This window comes from Magnolia sinica, chromosome 11 (assembly GCF_029962835.1).
Source record: "Magnolia sinica isolate HGM2019 chromosome 11, MsV1, whole genome shotgun sequence".
Taxonomy (NCBI): Eukaryota; Viridiplantae; Streptophyta; class Magnoliopsida; order Magnoliales; family Magnoliaceae; genus Magnolia; species Magnolia sinica.
Window position 1 is genome coordinate 119,598 of NC_080583.1, and position 18,276 is coordinate 137,873.

An 18,276-nucleotide genomic window follows, 5' to 3' on the forward strand; every position below is an offset into this window, starting at 1 on the left:
AAGTCAATCTCGTTGAGGCTGAAGAAAATCCGAACATGGTTATCGTTGTAGTGTCCGAAGTATTCCTAGTAAACAATATGGAATAGATATTAGACACCATGACAACTCGGCATGTATGTAAGGATCGATGTATGTTTACCTCTTATTACGCGAAATGAGATGAGTAAACAAGTGTTCATGGGAAATGCTCGATCATCTCCAGTTGTTGAAAAAGGAAATGTTATTTTAAAGCTCACATCGGGAAAGACTTTAATGCTAAAGAATTTGTTGCATGTGTCTGACATTTGTCGCAACTTAGTCTCTGGTTAGCTCATCAAAAAGACTGATGTTAAACTAGTATTTGATTCTAATAAGCTTATAGTGACCAAGAATGGAACCTTCGTTGAGCAGGGTTACTACAGTGATGGTTTGTTCGTTGTAAACATTTCTTATGATAATAATAAGATGTCATTTAGTTCTGCTTATCTTGTTAAATATCTTTCATTATGTCATAGTAGATTAGGACACATGAACGTAGAATCTTTGAAAAGAATGTAACGAATAGGATTACTGCCTGACATATTAGTCGATAATTTCAAAAAATGTGAAACTTGTATAGAATCTAAGTTTGTTAGAAAATTATTTAAATTTATTAGTAGAAGTTCTAAGTTATTAGAATTAATACATAGTTACTTAGGTGATTTTATAAATCATATGTTTAGAGGAGGCAAAAGGAACTATATAACATCCGTAGACGATTGTTTTAGATATACCTTCTGAAGAATTCTGAAGAATAAAAATGAAGCTTTAGAGTTCTCATAAAGTATAAAGCAGAAGTTGAAAACCAACTTAGCAGGAACATTAGAAGACTTGGATAAGATGAGGATGAGAGCATAATTCTTTCCAGTTTAGAAAACTCTGTGAAAAGAATGAAGTAGTACATGAAACTATCGTTCCTTATACATCAGAACAAAATGAAATAGTTGAACGCAAGAATAGAACATTGAAAGAAATAATTAATGCTATATTAAATCATTTTGATTTACCTTTTAATATGTGGGGAGAAACCATACTACCTATGTGTTATATATAAATTATGATAGCTCATAAGAAAACCAGTAAAACACCATATGAATTGTTGAAAAATTACACCCCTAGTTATCAACACTTTAAAGTGTGGGGGTCTAGCTAAAGTAGGGTTACTTAAAATCAATAAAATGAAACTAGGTCATAAGACAAGTGATTGTGTGTTTATAAGATATACATAAAACAATGCAACATATAGGTTCCTGGTTTTGAAATCAAAGAATAATCTTGTAGATTCAAACATTATTATAAAAGCTAGAGATACATAATTTCTAAAAAAATGTCTTTCCTATAAAGATTAGATTCGTGAAAATAAAAGAAATTAGTGGGTCTAATGTTACTTCAATTAGTAGAAGCATATATGTAAATAGTGAAATAGAACTAGAATCTAAAAGGAGCACGAGAGCTCGAAAGAAAACCAACTTAGAAGATGAGTTTTTCACTTTCTTGGTAGAAGATGATCCTAAGACCTATTCAAAAGTCATTAGCTCTCCTGATACTTCTTTTTAGAGAGAAGTTATAAATGATGAATTAGAATCGATTATATCAAACAACACTTGGAAACTCATATACCTTCCTCCTTGGAACAAGCTTATAGGGTGTGAGTGTTAAAAAAAAGTTAAACCATATGAATACATAAATAAGTTTAAAGATACATTAGTCATAAAAGGCCTCAAACAAAAAAAATGATATGATTACTTTGATTCTTATTCACTTGTAACCATAATTATAACGATCAGGGTATTTGTTGCAATAATATATATGTATAGGCTAGTAGTACATCAAATGGATGTTAAAATATTATTTCTAACTTGAAAGTTAAAAAGAAGAAATCTATATGGAGCAGCATAAATGTTATATAATTATAAAAAAGTGAGTGTTAGAGATATGTTTATAGAGTGTAAGTGAGTGTAGGTGAGTATTTTAAAAAAAAAAAAAAAACAAAAAAACAAAAACAAAACTTAAACCAGATGAGTATATAGAGAAGTTTAAAGGTAGATTAGTCGTAAGATGCTTCAAACAAAAAAAATGATATGATTACTATGATACCCATTTACATGTAAGTATAATTATAACGATCAAGGTATTAGTTGCAATAAAATCTATGTACAGGCTTGCAGTACATCAAATGGATGTTAAAACAGTGTTTCTAACTTGAGAAATAAAAAGAAAAAAATCTACATGGAGCAACATGAAGGTTATATAATTCCAAGAAAAGAAAACAAACTATGTAGGTAATCAAGTCCTTGTACAGTTTAAAACAAGCTCTTAAGTAATGGAATGAAAAATTTCACAATGTTTTAAAGTCAAATGGATATCTAGTAAATAATATAAATAAATGTATATATTGCAAATTTTCTAGTAATATTGGTATTATTATATGATTATATATATATATATATATATGATATATCTTTGAAACTAATGTTAAGTTAGTCAATTCGACTAAGAAAATCATGTCTTCTAACTTTAATATGAAAGATTTAGTAGAAACAAGTATGATATTATGTATTCAAGTAATCAGAAAATATGATAGCATTATTCTGTCTCAATCTCATTACGTGGATAAAATATTAAAAAGATTTGATCACTTTGACATTTTACTTGTTAATACACATTATGATAATATTATACATCTCAAGAATAATATATGAAGTAGGGTATCTCGTCTTAAATATTCTCAAGTAATTAGTAGCCTAATGTATCTAATCAACCGTACTAGACCTAATATTGCATTTGCATTAGATAGATTAAGTAGATATACAATTGTAGATATGATTATTAGAATGCATTGAATAGAATATTAAAATGCTTGAAAGTTTCGGTTACATATGGAATTTGTTATACAAGTTATCTTCCTGTGTTAGAAGGATGCAGTGATGTCAATTGGATCACTGATTTACATGAAACAAAAGCCACAAGTACATATGTTTTCACCATTGGAAGAGGTGCAATATCTTGGAAGTCTACTAAACAGGCTTGCATTGCTCGGTAGACTATGGAATCCGAGTTTGTCACCCTAGAAAATGCAGGATTAGAAGTTGAATGCCTTAGAAATTTGTTAACAGATATACCTTTGTGGCTAAAACATGTATAAACATGTATCTGTTATATCTATTCACTGTGATTGTTAGGCAGATATTCCAATGGCCAAGAGAAAAATATATAATAATAAAAGTTCATCGATTTAAAAATATAAAAAAGACTTGTGTAGTTTTATCTTTTTAACTTCTTTGTTTACGAGTGTTGCTTGTCCTATATTGGATAAGAAAATGACTAGAAAAGTCTTTATTTAATAACTTGGTCTAGATATTCGTAATATAAATTGTGAAAGTCTTTGAGAACATCTTTGCACGTGTGTCATGTTGTACCCTATTTTTAGCTATTCTGAAAAAATTCAATAAAAAGACGATATGTGGCACTGCACGAGAGATGGTAGATGGATGAAAATATATTCAAGATACTTTGAGCGTTTTTTTACAAAATTATATCTGGCATAAATCCAGTGCTACACGTCATTAGATGGTCGACGAAGTAATGCAACCGAGTTATCTAAAATTTAACGAGGGGAGAGAAAAACATAGTCGAGTAGTCCAACATATGATAGACAATCAAGAGACAAAACCTGAGCGACAGAAGATGAACAGTCATGAAAAGGAAACATAACAAGAGAAGGATCTAGAGAGAGGCACTTCAACTATTGTAACAACTGGAGTAATGAAATAAGCATCTAAAATAATAAGCTGCAACAAAACTTAATAAATAGTAGAGGAAATCCACAAAATAAGAATCATTTACAAATCCAACACACAATAAAATCAAAACAAATCTATTAATCATCTACAAATCCAGCACACAATCAAATCAAAACAAATCTATCTTTTATCTCAGCTTATCCTGTGAGTAGCGATAATCCAGTAGCGGTAATTCTTAACAATAGTTTTAAGTTATAATCTAAATCTACGCTCATACGTTAGATTCGTCATTTATCCAATATTACTGAATTCTTTCAAGAGATGCATTCTTGCAGTTGCTCCTAGTGACCGATTGTGAGTTTTTCCTTTTGTTTGATTGCGCTAGTATTCTAAAAAGTCATTTTCTTGTGGAAGGCAAAGCACAACCCATCTTCGGAGGAAGAACCACATCATCTAATTATCGCCTGATCATTACAAAATTCTGCAAGTGCCTAAGTAGGCGACCGATCTTCTCAGATTCTGATCATATACATTCATATTGGACGTATTTGGTTATTTCGGCGCTTGGGGTCAAAGTTGATCAGTTTGGATCAAGTCGCTTTATTGATTATGGTACACTCGCACACGCTACACATGACAAAAAACAAATCGAACACCAATAATTTTATCACACCCTGTGGGACTAAAAAAAACTACTTGAATGTCATTAATATTCATTTTGCACCGGCCGTATAAAAAGAAAGATTTTAGCACGCCTGGTGGGACTCAATTATGAAGTATACTTATTGGTGCAATAATTTCTTAAAATCATGAGTCGAAGAGGTGGTTGTAATACTTCAACAGCCGCCACTAATGATGTTATGGTCAATGAGCCTCTTGCTTAAGAGGAAGAGTTGCTAGTTCAACAGGTGCTCGAGTAAGTAAGTCAACCACCTAGTTTGGCACTTATTCTACCAAAACCGAATACACCATCAACATTTCAAGTTGAACATCATGAGATTATGTTAGCCGAGATAGTTGATGTGCAAAGAGGAATTTAACGCATTGCAAAAATGTTGCAAGTTCAGGCTGAGTAGTCATGGGCTCAGACTGAAGCATTTAATAGATTGATGGTTGGTCATACCAAGAGCATGAATCAGTTGGTGGCTTTATTTGCCAAAAGAACACTCATTGCACCTCAGTAACAGGTTGATACAGTTCTGTTGGAAATTTGGTACTTGTACCAACAATCCAACCAATGCCATTAATGTTTCCTTTATGGCGAAATAAGCCACCTATTTATGTCCCTGTTTCAGTGCAGGACATATGAAATTCACCACCACCTATAGATTTCAGACATCCTAAACAAGTTCCTGTACAAGACGTGTGAAATTTACCATCGCCAATAGATTTCAAGTGCCCTAAACGTGAGAATATGAACTTAATTCCTAAGGCCAGGAATCAATGGATACTTGGGGAGCAATATTTGCCCAATAATCAACCTTATCATGAGGAGCAATATCAGGTTGGTCCTAAATCATAGCTAGTTGTTGCACAACAATATTGAGATCGTAATCAAATTGTTTAAATGGTTTAGAGAGTAACAAACCAAATTCTCAACCGAACTATTATTCTAGTTTATCATAGACCTTATCATAACTAAATTCACAAGTCTTATCCTATTTAGATCGACCAACAATATCCATTGTCGAGGAATTATCGACTAAACTCTACCCTATTTCCAGGTGATACTGGTTAATTGACCATAAAAAAATAAATGTTATTTTACCATATAGTGTGAGGAATTAGCCAACAATAATCACTATAAATTATAATTGTTCAGCCATTTTCTAACTGGGGGTAGCCTTTACATGATGGTCAGACTCATGAGCCGCATAGAAAATGGAATGTATTAGCCGATCAACTCTAAAAAGTTGAAACTGTAGTGAGAAAAGTATAGCATGGATATTCGTGCAAGGAAAGTTTGATACATCCATAAATTATAGCCCTTTTCCATATGTCACCATGTTGTGCTTCAATACGAGTGTACCATTTTTCCCAACCGTTCATCAATTTTGCCCATGATCTCGGAGATTTAAAATCATTGGAAGGATCCATGAAATGATTGGATTGAATAAGCAAAAATTCATCAGGGCACTTTGAGAAACATGGCTCAATCTCATGAAGTTGTTCGTGAGTAACCGCATGACGAAAGGCTGGACCGAGTATCAACAAAGCCTTATTCAATTAGATAGGAGTATTAAAAAGAAGGTCATTGACCACTCTTGAAGAAAGAACACCAAAATATTTAATAAACGATTTTAGGTGCAAAACTAAAATGGAAGTGAATGAAGATGCATCCATGACAATCGACAGACAACTGGAGAGAGAGTTTCGACACGAGAGAAAAAAAGCAAATGGTGAAGAGAGGTAAACACCAACTTAGAGTTGTGTTTATATATCAGTTGAGATATGTGCACATTAATGAGATGGTAATCATGACTCCTCATACAATATGATTTTAGATAATGTGTCATATGGACAACGTATAAGGAAGCGACAAAGAATATCTTTTGGTTCAGCCTCAGTCACGTAAGATCAATGAGGAGACAAGTGGACCAACGACCGATTGCATTAATTGCATTGGGCAATGATACAATGTCGATAACACCTTTTTCCTAAAGGTGAAGCGACCGGGGGGGGGGGGGGGGAAATGTTATACCCTATTTCTGGTCATTTTGTAAAAAACCAATAGGAAGGCGACTTGTGGCACTGCACGAGAGATATGAGATGGATAAAAATTTTTTTAAGATACTTGGAGAGTCTTTTATAGAATTATAATTAGCATAAATCTAGTGCTACACATCATTAGATGGTTGACAAAATAACGCGGTCGAATTATCTAAAATTTAACGAGCAGAGAGAAAAATACGGTCGAGCAGTCCAACATATGGTAGGTGACCTAGAGACACAAAACCTAGTTGATGGAAGATGAACAATCGCAAATGGAAACATAACAAGAGAATGATCTAAAGAGAAGCCCTTCGAATACTATAACCACTGGAGTAATGAAATAAGCATATGAAAGAATAAGCTGTAACAAAACTCTATAAATAGTATGGGAAATTCACGGAGCAAGAATCATCTACAAATCTAACACACAATTAAATCAAAACAAATCTATCTTTTATCTCAACTGATCATAGGAGTAGCGATAATCTAGTAGTGGTAATTCTTAGCTATAACTTTTAGTTGTAATCCAAATCAACGCTCATATGTTGGATTTATCCTTTATCTAATATCATGCAGTTCTTTTAAGAGACATTTTTGCAATCGCTACTAATGACTGATTGTTAATTTTCATTTTGTTTGATTCCACTGGTATTATGAAAAGTCATTTATTATGGAAGGCAAAGTGCAAGACATCTTCAAAAGAGGAACCTCACTCTCTATTTATCATCTAATCATTGCAAAATTTTTCAAGTGGTTGAGCATGCAACCGATCACTTTAGATTCTGGTTATATACTTTCATACGTGATGTATTTGCTTACACCCTGGTCCAAAGCTCAAGTGGTAGATTGAGTGAAAGATACCTCGTTTTAACACTGAGGTCTTGGCATCGATTCCCTAGTGCGGGTGGCTAACAGTGAAGTGTAAATTGATAGTGGGTATACTAACAAGTTAACCCAAAAAAAAAGAAAAAAAGAAGAGAAACATGATGTATTTGCTTATTCCAGCACTTTGGATCAAAGTTGATTGGTTTGAATTGAACTGTTTTATCGATTATGGCATGCCCACACATACTACGTGAGACAGAAAACAAACTTATAGCCAAAAGGTGATGAGCTGGGTGGTGCTGGTGGTATGGTGTGTTGGCTTGCTTGGCAAGTTTGTTTAGTTTTTTCTCTTTTCAATATTTCATGCTTTTATTTTTTCCTCTTTCTTTTATGGTTAAGTTGTTAACAGCTTTTACTTAGTTCAAGTGTTTCGATCAAGTGTGCACCTGATATAAGGTGTTTATCACCGTAGAGAGATGTTGTATTTCAAGCACAAGTGAGTTACACCTTATTAGATCTTTTTTGGGGCAAATCTATCTTTATTTCTCTACATGAACTAACAGTGCCGCCGTCCATCTTCAAGGCTTTGATTTCTTAATCATTTAAACACATCCCCGATATTTAAATAACAAAAAGAAAAAAAAAATTTCCCTTTCCACCAATTTCACGTCCGAGGCAGCCAGACCACAGGAAATGAAAACACGCACCAAGGAATCGAAACCGGGATGACCTACGCACGCACGTCTCCGCCAACTCAATTAACGAGCCGTACACGATGAGGCCTCTCCTTAGAAAATGAAAAATGTTTGCATGCTAAGATTACATGTGAACTTTCATGTAAGATGCATTTACTCTTACGTCAGTCTTATGGAACATCTGGGCCATGAAAAAGGTGGGCCACACCATAAGTATGATTGAGGGCGAAAATCAAGTTGATTCAATCACTCATCGGTCATCAGGTGGCCTACACACCATCAAAATTAATGGATAGCGGGTGTATCGAAACAATGTTCAGTTGTTGTCGACACAATAAGGGGCTTGTTTTTAATTATTCTTCAGGCAATCATCATGGCGCGGTCCACCTTATGTGGAGATTGGATGATCTAACAAGAAACATGTTGGAAGGAAAAAAAAACGTAGCGCGTATGAAAGTTAGTTCACATGCAAGGTTGTATGGGAAGTTGGAACATTTCTCTTTCCCAGGGTCGGGTTTAACCGGGAGAAAGTGAGAATAGTGCTAGTCTAACACCATTGGCTGGTCGAGGTGGCTCTCGTCTAGGGTTTTCTTTTCTTTATTTTTATTTTTATTTATATTTTTGTGTCCAATTCAACGGAAGTCATTCTACATGTTAAGGTAATTTTTTTTATTTTTCCTTCTTCTTTTTCATGTTTTTCATGTTCTTATTTCCTTAATTTCTTTTGTGGAAGTGGCTCATCTTCCCTCGCAATCTATGTACAGTTGAATTGGTTTTCTGTGAAAGCAATCTCTGTAAATGAAGTAAAACCCTAAAAAAAAAAAGCTTTGGGGAATGCGGCTCAGTGGATGTTTATGATCGTTTAGATGGACTTAAATGCATCGCCCTTGCCTGAAGAAGATGAAGAAGAGATTTTCAAAGAACATGTCGAAGAAGAAACTACATGGGAAGAAGAAGAACACATCGAGACGGCCGTCGAAACCTTGCGCAGAGTATTCCTCTCTTCCCTCTCTTTTCTAATTATAATATTGTTTGATTGCTTTCGGAAAAGAAAAAGGAAAAAAATAAAATCAGCAGTAATGTTTGGGCACCTTTTCACTTCCTCATTTGGATTTCAAACTATATGCACACCTCATATAATGAATTTCCTATAAGAAATTTGCTGGCAAGGAGTCCAAGTTATTATTATTATTTTTTGCATTGTGTATTGGTGCACCTTTTTCCTTTTCTGAACTAAACAGATGATGTTTTGCATTTTCATTCTCCTAACTTATTTTATTTTATTTTTGAGAGGATACTTTTCATTGTCTATCTCCTAATTGACATTGGCGTACAATGAATCTTCCTTCTTGCTATCCATGGGAGTGGTTTGGATTTGGTGTGTCGATAAAGAAATCCTTAAACACCCATTTCAAGTCACGATCAAGAGGTCCTGTATGTCACTTCCTCATTTGACTCCTCTTCTACCTCTTCATCCTTAATGGTCTCCTCACAGCGGTTGATATGCTCTTAGACTAAGACAGGAACACAACTGCAAGATGGCCCTGCCTCCACATTTGTAATAAGAGAATTGCCAGGACATCTCTCCTGCCTCTGTGTTCGCCTTAGGACCATTATTTTGTGAGTTCTATTACTTGTTGCTAAGAGTGATCATAGGAGGCTGTGGGCTATTCTCAACATGTGGTATGCCAGTGTGAGGCGTTGTATGCCAGTGTGAGGCGTTGAGCTCCTCCAAAACAGCAGTTGATTCACCTTCATTTAGGAATTATTGTGTTTGGTGACCACACACACACTGAGGTCATGGGTTCGAATACCCATGTGGTGTTTGTGGGTGTGAGTGTGTGTAAAAAAAAAAAAAAGAAAGACCACACACACATGCACATTTCTTATGCCGTTCTTCTTTCGCTCCTTTTTTTTAATAGGTCACATCCACACTGTTAAACTTTGAAAGCATCAAATCTCAGCACCTTTGTATGTACTCTTCAATGGTTACATTATCATTTTGCAATAGGAATTGTTGAAATGAAATGGGCTCATAGTCCACTCCACAGGTCGGAACCTCCGCTACATCCTTGCATTTGTTAATTCCCAATTAGATACATGTAGAAGGCCACCACTTGCAAATAGATTTGTTTAAACCGAGAAGAAGGCCACCACTTGCAGATAGATTTGTTTAAACCAAGAACCAACAGTTATGGGGTTACCCCTAAAGTTCCGTGAAGTGCAACTAAATGTTTTCTGACATCTGGAACCATTGGAAATAAATTTTCATCGACCTTAACTAGTCGTGGAAAGCATTGAGTTCAAGGTCACTAGCTTAATCCTTTATCTCAAGTCTCAACCTTCAAGTGCTTTTTCAGATTTTTGCTGCATGGAATCAGTCTCATGATAATTGGATAATCCTGATAAGGGATAGCATAGGTGCACAGTCCTTGCCAATGATGGTGAGGTTTTTGGTACCTCGGGTAAGGATCGTGCTCCTAGTTGCATCCATTCGCTTAGGCAGTCCAATAGGTCGATTTAAACTCTGTCAACTCAGAACACATTTACGAACCAACATGCAAAAATTGAAATGATCAGTTGATCCAATTCCTCACTGATTTCGCACTTTCTCTAGCCATACCGTTTCCAACCCATAGATGGGATTCTTACAATTTCCTAACAAAATAGATTCTCTAGAATCATAAGCAATCCATGATGGCACCTAACAAATAGATTGATCAAATTGTTGATTGGACCTTTTTTTGTGTGTAAACAATCTTGATTGTTCATATTAGAGGCCATTTATCAATGTTTGTTACCTGTCAGATTGATGAGATGTTTGCATGGTTGCCCGTGTGGGTTGGAAGATGATGAATCAATTAACTAGTAACCACCTTTTCATTCATTGTGCCTTTGCCAAGGAGGCGTGGGCTACCTTCCTTACTTTATTCGGTACACCGTGGGTGATAATGGAGTCCTTAGAAGACTTCCTGCAGACTTGGCATGGGGGAGTGGGGAGAGAAGGCAAGGTCATGTGGTGGTCAGTTCTTATGGCTTCTCTTTGGGCTGTTTGGGGGAAAGGAGCAATCATTGCTTTTGCAATTTCTGTAGTTTGGTTAGTATGGTTGTGAGGGGAATCAAGATTGGGGTAGAGGGTTGGGCATCCATCTTCAAATTGGTGCACGCTTGTAAAGTTTTTGCTTTCTTAAATGTAATTCCTTGTGCCTTCCTTGCATTGGCTGTTCTTAATAAAATTTCCATTACCTTTAAAAAAAGGGTTGGATTTAATGAATAGTCTAGATCAATGGATTGGACTGTCTAATTGTTCCAATGCAACTAATATCACTATAATTTATAGTGCTTTAAGAGCACTAGAGCATTTCACATACATACATATGCTGCCTTGCAAATTGTAGCGCAGAGGTGCATTGTGCGAGCAGACTAGGGTGGTCACCACCATGATGTGCTAATGACATCCACGCCGCCCATTAGATGTGTCACCCCATACATACATGCATCCATGGACATGCTCCCCTACAAATTGTAGTGTAGAGGAGCATTACGCGACCAAATTGGAGTGGCCACCATCGTGATGTGCTAATGACATCCAATCCACCCATTAGATGCGTCACTCCATGCTAGGCACCACGCCCAAAAGTCAACCCCATTTGCAATTCAAGTGGGCTACACCAAGGGAAATAGTTGGGAGGGGGACACCCACCTTTTATTTATTAAGAAGCCACCATGTTGTGTATGTAGAAGTGGACCATTTAGCTGTTTCGTCACCATGGGTGAAAGCGCATGCCAAAAAAATGCCATTTTCTATAGCAGGTGGGCCATTCCCCTGTTTAGTGTTCTTTATTGTGTGGCCCACTTGAATCATGGATCAACCTAATTTCAGGGCCTAGACCTAACATGGGGTGACACATTTATGGTCAAAGTGGATGCCATCAGCATGTCTCGGTAGGGACCACCCAACTTGCTTGCATGATGCTCCCTTGCATTGTAGTTCGAAGTGGAGGATGTGTGTGTGTGTGTGTGTGTGTGTGTGTGTGTACGAGATCTTTCCTTGGTTAGTGAAGCCCTCCTAGGTAAATGGGTCTGGAGATTTGGAATGAAAAATGATAGTCTTTGGCATCAAATTATTTCTGCTAAGTATGGTTCTTCACCTCAAGGTTGGTGGACGAGATAGCCTCCTTTATTTGGAAATGAATCGTGAAAAGTGTTCCTTTGGTCTTTGAAAGAATATCCCACTCCCCGGGGAATGAATTCAGAACTAAAATTTGGCCCCACCTTTGGTGTGGCAATCAAATTCTAGCTGAGTCTTTCCCTGCTCTCTTTGCGATCTTTGTTGATAAGGATGTCCTAGTGAAGGATTGTTTCTTTTATCTAGGGGAGGGGGGAGGTATCTGGCTCCTCCCCCCCCCCCCCCCTCAGAATCCGAGGATCTTATGATCCTCCTTTCTCGATTGCATCATTTTCAACTTGCCGCTGTTGTCGAAGACTCATTACAATGGAGAAACTTTGCGACTTGAGCTTTTTCTGTGCTATCGTTCTATAAATCCGTTGCAGCTGGCTCCTCCATCTTGCCCTCACATACGACGCCTTTGTGGTAGTACGGGGTCCCCCCCAAAGTAGCGGCTTTTGGTTGGTTGGTGGAAAGAAACAGAGTCCTCACTGTTGACAACCTTCAGAAACTCGGAATGTGCATTCCTAGCGTTTGCCTCCCATGTCTTCTCTCCGATGAAACAGTTGATCATCTCTTCATCCATTGCCTATTCTTTTTAGATATTTGGTGGAGCATCTTGAGGTTCTCAAGGTTCGTGTGGGTCATGCCTAAGTCCATGGATGCTCTTATGCGTGAGTGGCCCACTGACCCTGAAGGACTGATGGGTAGAAGAAAATGGAAGGTAGTATTCCTCGTCGTGTTGTGGGTGATCTGGTTGGAAAGAAACAACCGCTACTTTAGGATTTGTTCGGTTGCTGCGACTGGAGTCTTCTCCTGGGTCCTTGTTATGTTTAGGGATTGGGCTCCCCAAGTCTCCTTTTTTGTGTTGTTGGGGTTTTGTTGTCGATGGGTCAACTCTTGTATAGTTGGGAGTCTCTTAGCTTCTGCGCTCCCTAGGTCTGTTTTCTTTCTCTTTTCCACATTACTTCCTTTTCGTTGAAGTTTTGTTTTTTGCTTCTTTTTAATAAATTTATTATCTTTTAAAAAAGGTGTTTTGATCCTTGAAATAGGCTTAGATCTAGTTTAAAATTAGTTTCTAACTTTATGGTTGAAATGAAGAAAGAGATGGAAAAACCAAAGAAATTTTATTTTATTATTATTTATTATTATTATTTTTTAATAAACAAAATGGACCCTTTATGGCCGTATTTGCCCCATAACGGTGTTGATATTGGTCGATATGGCCCTTTTTTTTTATAACGTACTAATTCATCCCCATATCACGTAACAGGGGCAATCGTAACCTTTACATATTGGTGGATACCACCGATACATAACTGTTTTTTGAATACAATGCTTGGATGGGCCACACCAAAGGACAGTGAAAAATCATGCCTAAAACCTTATGTATTTACTTGGTGTGGCCTGCTTGAGTTATGGAATAACCTGATTTTTGGTGTCCCTTCGTCTTGGGTTGAGCATCTAATGAGTGAATTGAATGCCTTTTACACAACATGGTGGGCTCTACAAAACACAGGACTTCTAATTGGTTGAGTGACCCCACCCCACTATTCCCTATATATTTACTTGGTGTGGCCCGCTTGAGTTATGGAATGACCTGATTTTTGGTGTCCCTTTGTCTTGGCTTGAGCATCTAATGAGTGAATTGAATGCCTTTTACACAACATGGTGGGCAAGGTGTTCCGTAATGGTAACGGTGGCTGTAACGGCCACCACCGTTACCTTTATGATACGGGGCATAATGGCTGTTACGTCCCCATAACGGCCGTTATAGTCTCTCTTTTTTATTTTTTTTATTTATTGAAAAAATTCCCGAAAAACCTGCCCCATAATGTTGATTTAAAAGTATGAAAAACCTATATATGTCCCATAATAGACCATTACGGGGGCTATTATGGCCTTTATAGGGGATGTAACGTACCGTTAACACTAATTACGGGTTATTTTTTTTCCATAACGGCTGTTACGGCCATTACGACCCCGTAACGTGTAACGGTTGCCACTGTTACCTTCACGTAATGGCCTTTATGGCAAACCATGATGGTGGGCCCTACAAAACACAGGACTTCTAATTGGTTGAGTGACCCCACCCCACTATTCCGTATGGTGTGGCCCAGGGTTTCCGAACAAACTCATTTTGCCATGATGGCATGATATTGAAGGACTCATGGATGGGGTGGATCTGATGCACACATCATGGTGGGCCCTATAGAGGTCAAATGCATGGTAATTTGCTATGCAATTTACTCTATTTTATTATCTTCCGACACAAACACGAACATAACAGATATATTTAATGCTGGGAAAGGAGGGAGGAAGGGGGACCACACACGCATACAGTACATACCACATGTACAGTACCACAGAAACGTGCAGGGTGGTTGGTATGAATCTCACAAGCATTTCAAAATGCAAATCAGGGGTTTAGTATGAATATCAGCATTAGTTGCATGATTCTTCTAAATAGGTGCGCTCCTGCTTTAGATTACACTTTAGGGTCACGCTTCTGTTTCCAAGCTATTCTTCTCGTCAACATTTTAAAATAGTTGCTTCTCTGCTCCAGACTCAAATATGTTTCCACTTTGCTTCATGCTTCATGCAACTATAATCTCACTGAGCATTCAATGGTAGACAGACTCTGTTTCAATGCTGAGATCAAGGGATTGAGTACCCATGTGGGTGTGCGTGTGGTGTGGGCATGTAAAAAAAACAGACTGTAATTTCTCAAAAAAAAAAAGGAGCAAAATTTAGGATGCTCATAAATAGGTACACGCCACTCAGTGCACTGTTGTGCATACACAAGCTTTCTGCATATTCCATAGGTGCGCACTGATTCTTGGTGCAAACAGTGCGCACAAAATCTTTCCACAAATTCCATTGTACTGCTATCATTATGTTACGCTTAAATGCCCTCATTTTAGAAGTTCTTATGGTGGGAACAACTTCAACGATGAATTTTCTACTATGTACCATTATCAACTGCTTACTCTTGTTTTATGCTTGTCATTGTCTAAAACATAAGCCTGTTGTAAAGGATTTGTTGCTTCCATTCTGTACTGTTCATTAAATCCTCTACCTGAAGAAAATGATTAAGGCAACCAATACTTCATTTTGTTAGCTCAGTAGTCCTTGAATTGAACTTTCTATGAGATGCATCTTTTTTTCTTTTTTCTTTTTGTTTCTTGGACTGCTGATTTCAAGTGATAACTGTTGTAGGAGCGTGAAGAAAGGCGTCGACGCTTGAAAAGAGAATACCCAGATGAAGGGTCAAAGGTGACCGTCCAACCACACAAGAATGATTTAGTGGTTCAGCTGAGGAACCCTAGATCATATGAGAGAACCAAGCTGCCTCCTGGTAGGTTAGAGTAGTTGCCCAACTTCTAAAATTGTGAGCATTTGGGCCATACTATCTCTCCTTTCAATTCTTCCTCTGTTTTTTTTTTTTTTTTTCCTTTTCTTTTTAATGGGAATTCTTTATTAATTAATGGTTAATGATGAAGATCATCTTTGGATTTAGAATCGTAATTTTGGCCATCCAACCATTATCATTTTCTTCAGCTTCTTATAATCCTTGCATTGCTCTGTGTATACAGGTTGGTTGGATTGTCCTTCATATGGTCATACCATTGCTAACATAATCCCTTCTAAAGTTCCGTTGGGCGAGTATTTCAACGATTCTGTCGTGCCTGGTAAAAGATATTCTTTGAAACAAGTGATTCATCAACAAAGAGTGTTGGGAAGGGAAGTAAGTATACTGTAGAATGTTGGAAGTTTTGCTCATGTAAATAATCTAGTCTACATACTTATTACAGTAGCTTTTGGTGTCATAATTATGACTGTCCATATTAAAATGTTATAGAGTAATTCATTTTCTTTGTAATCTGGCTGATTGAAAGCAAACTAGAGGGAAATTTGGGAGCAAATAAAACAGAAGGAAGGGTTATGTTATCACTAAGACACTTTCTCTTTTCCACAAACGTCTGACAAGGAACCAGATAGGCGAACAAGAAAGAGACTAATCGAGGGTGGAGAATAGTGTGCGATTACCTGTCATGTGGTCCGTGGCTTCTAAATTGATGATTCATGGAAAAGTACCAATTGATGCGACAAGGGCATTACCTGAGCTGGCTAGGGATGTAGACGAGGTCGCACTTGAGTCGCCACCTATGTTCTTGCTTTACAATTTTTCCAGTTTGGCCTGAACGATGGACTGCACAGTATCACTCCGATTAAAAGAGGTAGTAGCACTGGTCTTCCCCTTTTCTTGGTATGATGTGGAATGTGCTTGATGAGAAGTTGACCCCCCATTGCTATGAATCAACTCCCAACAACTATCCACATTATGGTTACTTTTCTTGCAGTATGTGTAGTAACACGATTGTCCTGGAAAAGAACACGAGCTATCACTGGAGGAAATCTTTCCACGTCCTCTGTTACCAGTACACTCCCCATGGTAGTCAACCACCACTAGTATTGCTGCCCATATTGGAGACCAAGGCAATATTGTTAGCATACGTGCGAACACTTTAGACAACGTTGGTGTCTTCTCGCTTGCCAGAAGTTGTGCTTTAACAGGGTCCAGGGAGGGCTGGACTGTGGCAAGGAAAAGGTCTACACAAATCTCCTCCCTCTGGTGCCGCCGCCCTAGCTAGAGAAAAGGGATCAAAACAGAGATTATCTAGCAAAGGACACTTCCATTCCTCTCTTGGTAGAAGATTCTTGTAGAATTTACAATGGCATCTCACACCTTTGATTTCCCTTCCACTCTATTCCCGTCCACCATTAATGATTTAATTCTGTTAACTCTTGCCCTCACACTTGCCATAGAATGAAAGAATTTTGTATTTTTATCGCATGTTTTCAACCATAGGGCCCTTGATCTCTGTCTCCATTTAATTTTGTCCTCTATAGTCTAGCAATATACTTTGTACCTAATAGTTCTCGTCTTGCACTTTCCTCTACCAGCAATACTTTTTCAATTTGATGTCTAGATATTGGATTTCATCCAATAACCTTGCCGTCTCCTCTTCACAACCCCCCAAAACCTCTTTCCACATACATTGATTTTTCCTTTTAGCAATTTCAATTTTTGGAATAGAGCGAAATCTGCACCCCCTCTAATTGAAAATGATGTCCACCACTCAACTACCTTATCTGCAAAACCTTCTATCTCAAGCCAAGTAAGCTTGAATCTGAAAGGCCGGGGACCCCAATCCTTCTTCTCCAGCTCCAACATTAGTGGGCAATGATCAAATATTGGTCTCTACACAAACCCCTTTGATGCATTAATGGAAAAATTTTCACCTGTTTTGGAGACGGAAGAAAGAGATCTAATCTCAACTCTTTTGGCTTGGCTTGACCATTCGGCCAAGTAAATTCGACTTCCCCCATCGGTAAATCAATTATTTCATTTTTTGCAATCCAATCCAAAAGGCTACTCCTAGATACCCTTCCCCATTTGTTTTTTCATAGGAGAATCTCACCACATTAAAACCCCCTTCCACACACCATTTCAAAGGTCATCTATTTCGACATACATCTAACTCAGCCCAAAATTCTATTCTTAAACTCAGTCTATTTGGCCCATAAGTCACGGAAAATATCCACTGAAAATCAGATGAAAGTTCTTTAAGAAGCACTGACATTGAAAACCGACTCTTCCAATAGTCTCATGAAATGCTGCTATTTGAACTTTGTATCTATTGCATATATCACTTGAGAGCTTGTTTTTTGTGGACACCCTAATCCCCTCACATTCTAGCTCAAGATCTTCATTGAAAACCTGCTGAGCAAATTTTGCCCTCTACTGCACTTCAAACCCCACGGCCTCGCAATTATCTTCAGTTTGAACACAAATCATCACTCTGCCTTTAGTATGAAATTGTTCCTGTGGTTCCTGGGGGTTTAATTGTCTACCTCTTTCTTCCATGAACTCAAACAAAGCTACGTAGCCCTCTGGCCTGTCCCCAAAAGTGACACCCACTAATCGAGCAATTTCTACCATGACCACTTTGATCCGCTTCATCCCCTGAGCCATAGAGATCTTTCTGTTATGTGCTTGCCTGATAGAAATATTGTCAAGCACCTAATCTGCAACGTTTGAAACAAGTTC

The 18,276-nt window shown here is 37.5% G+C and overlaps 1 protein-coding gene across 2 annotated transcripts in view; it reads left to right on the forward strand.

Annotated features, from left to right (window-relative positions):
• Positions 1-8,495: 8,495 nt before the first annotated feature.
• Positions 8,496-18,276, forward strand: part of LOC131218487 (uncharacterized) — a 47,881-nt gene continuing 38,100 nt past the window's right edge. Inside the window, exons 1-4 of one of the 2 annotated variants that reach the window (XM_058213040.1) lie at positions 8,496-8,652; positions 8,758-8,985; positions 15,381-15,519; positions 15,758-15,909. In XM_058213040.1, coding sequence (XP_058069023.1) covers positions 8,860-8,985; positions 15,381-15,519; positions 15,758-15,909 — 417 coding nt within the window. In that variant the 5' untranslated portion in view covers positions 8,496-8,652; positions 8,758-8,859. The remainder of the gene's footprint in view (positions 8,653-8,757; positions 8,986-15,380; positions 15,520-15,757; positions 15,910-18,276) is intronic. The other variant, XM_058213041.1, reaches the window with a different exon arrangement.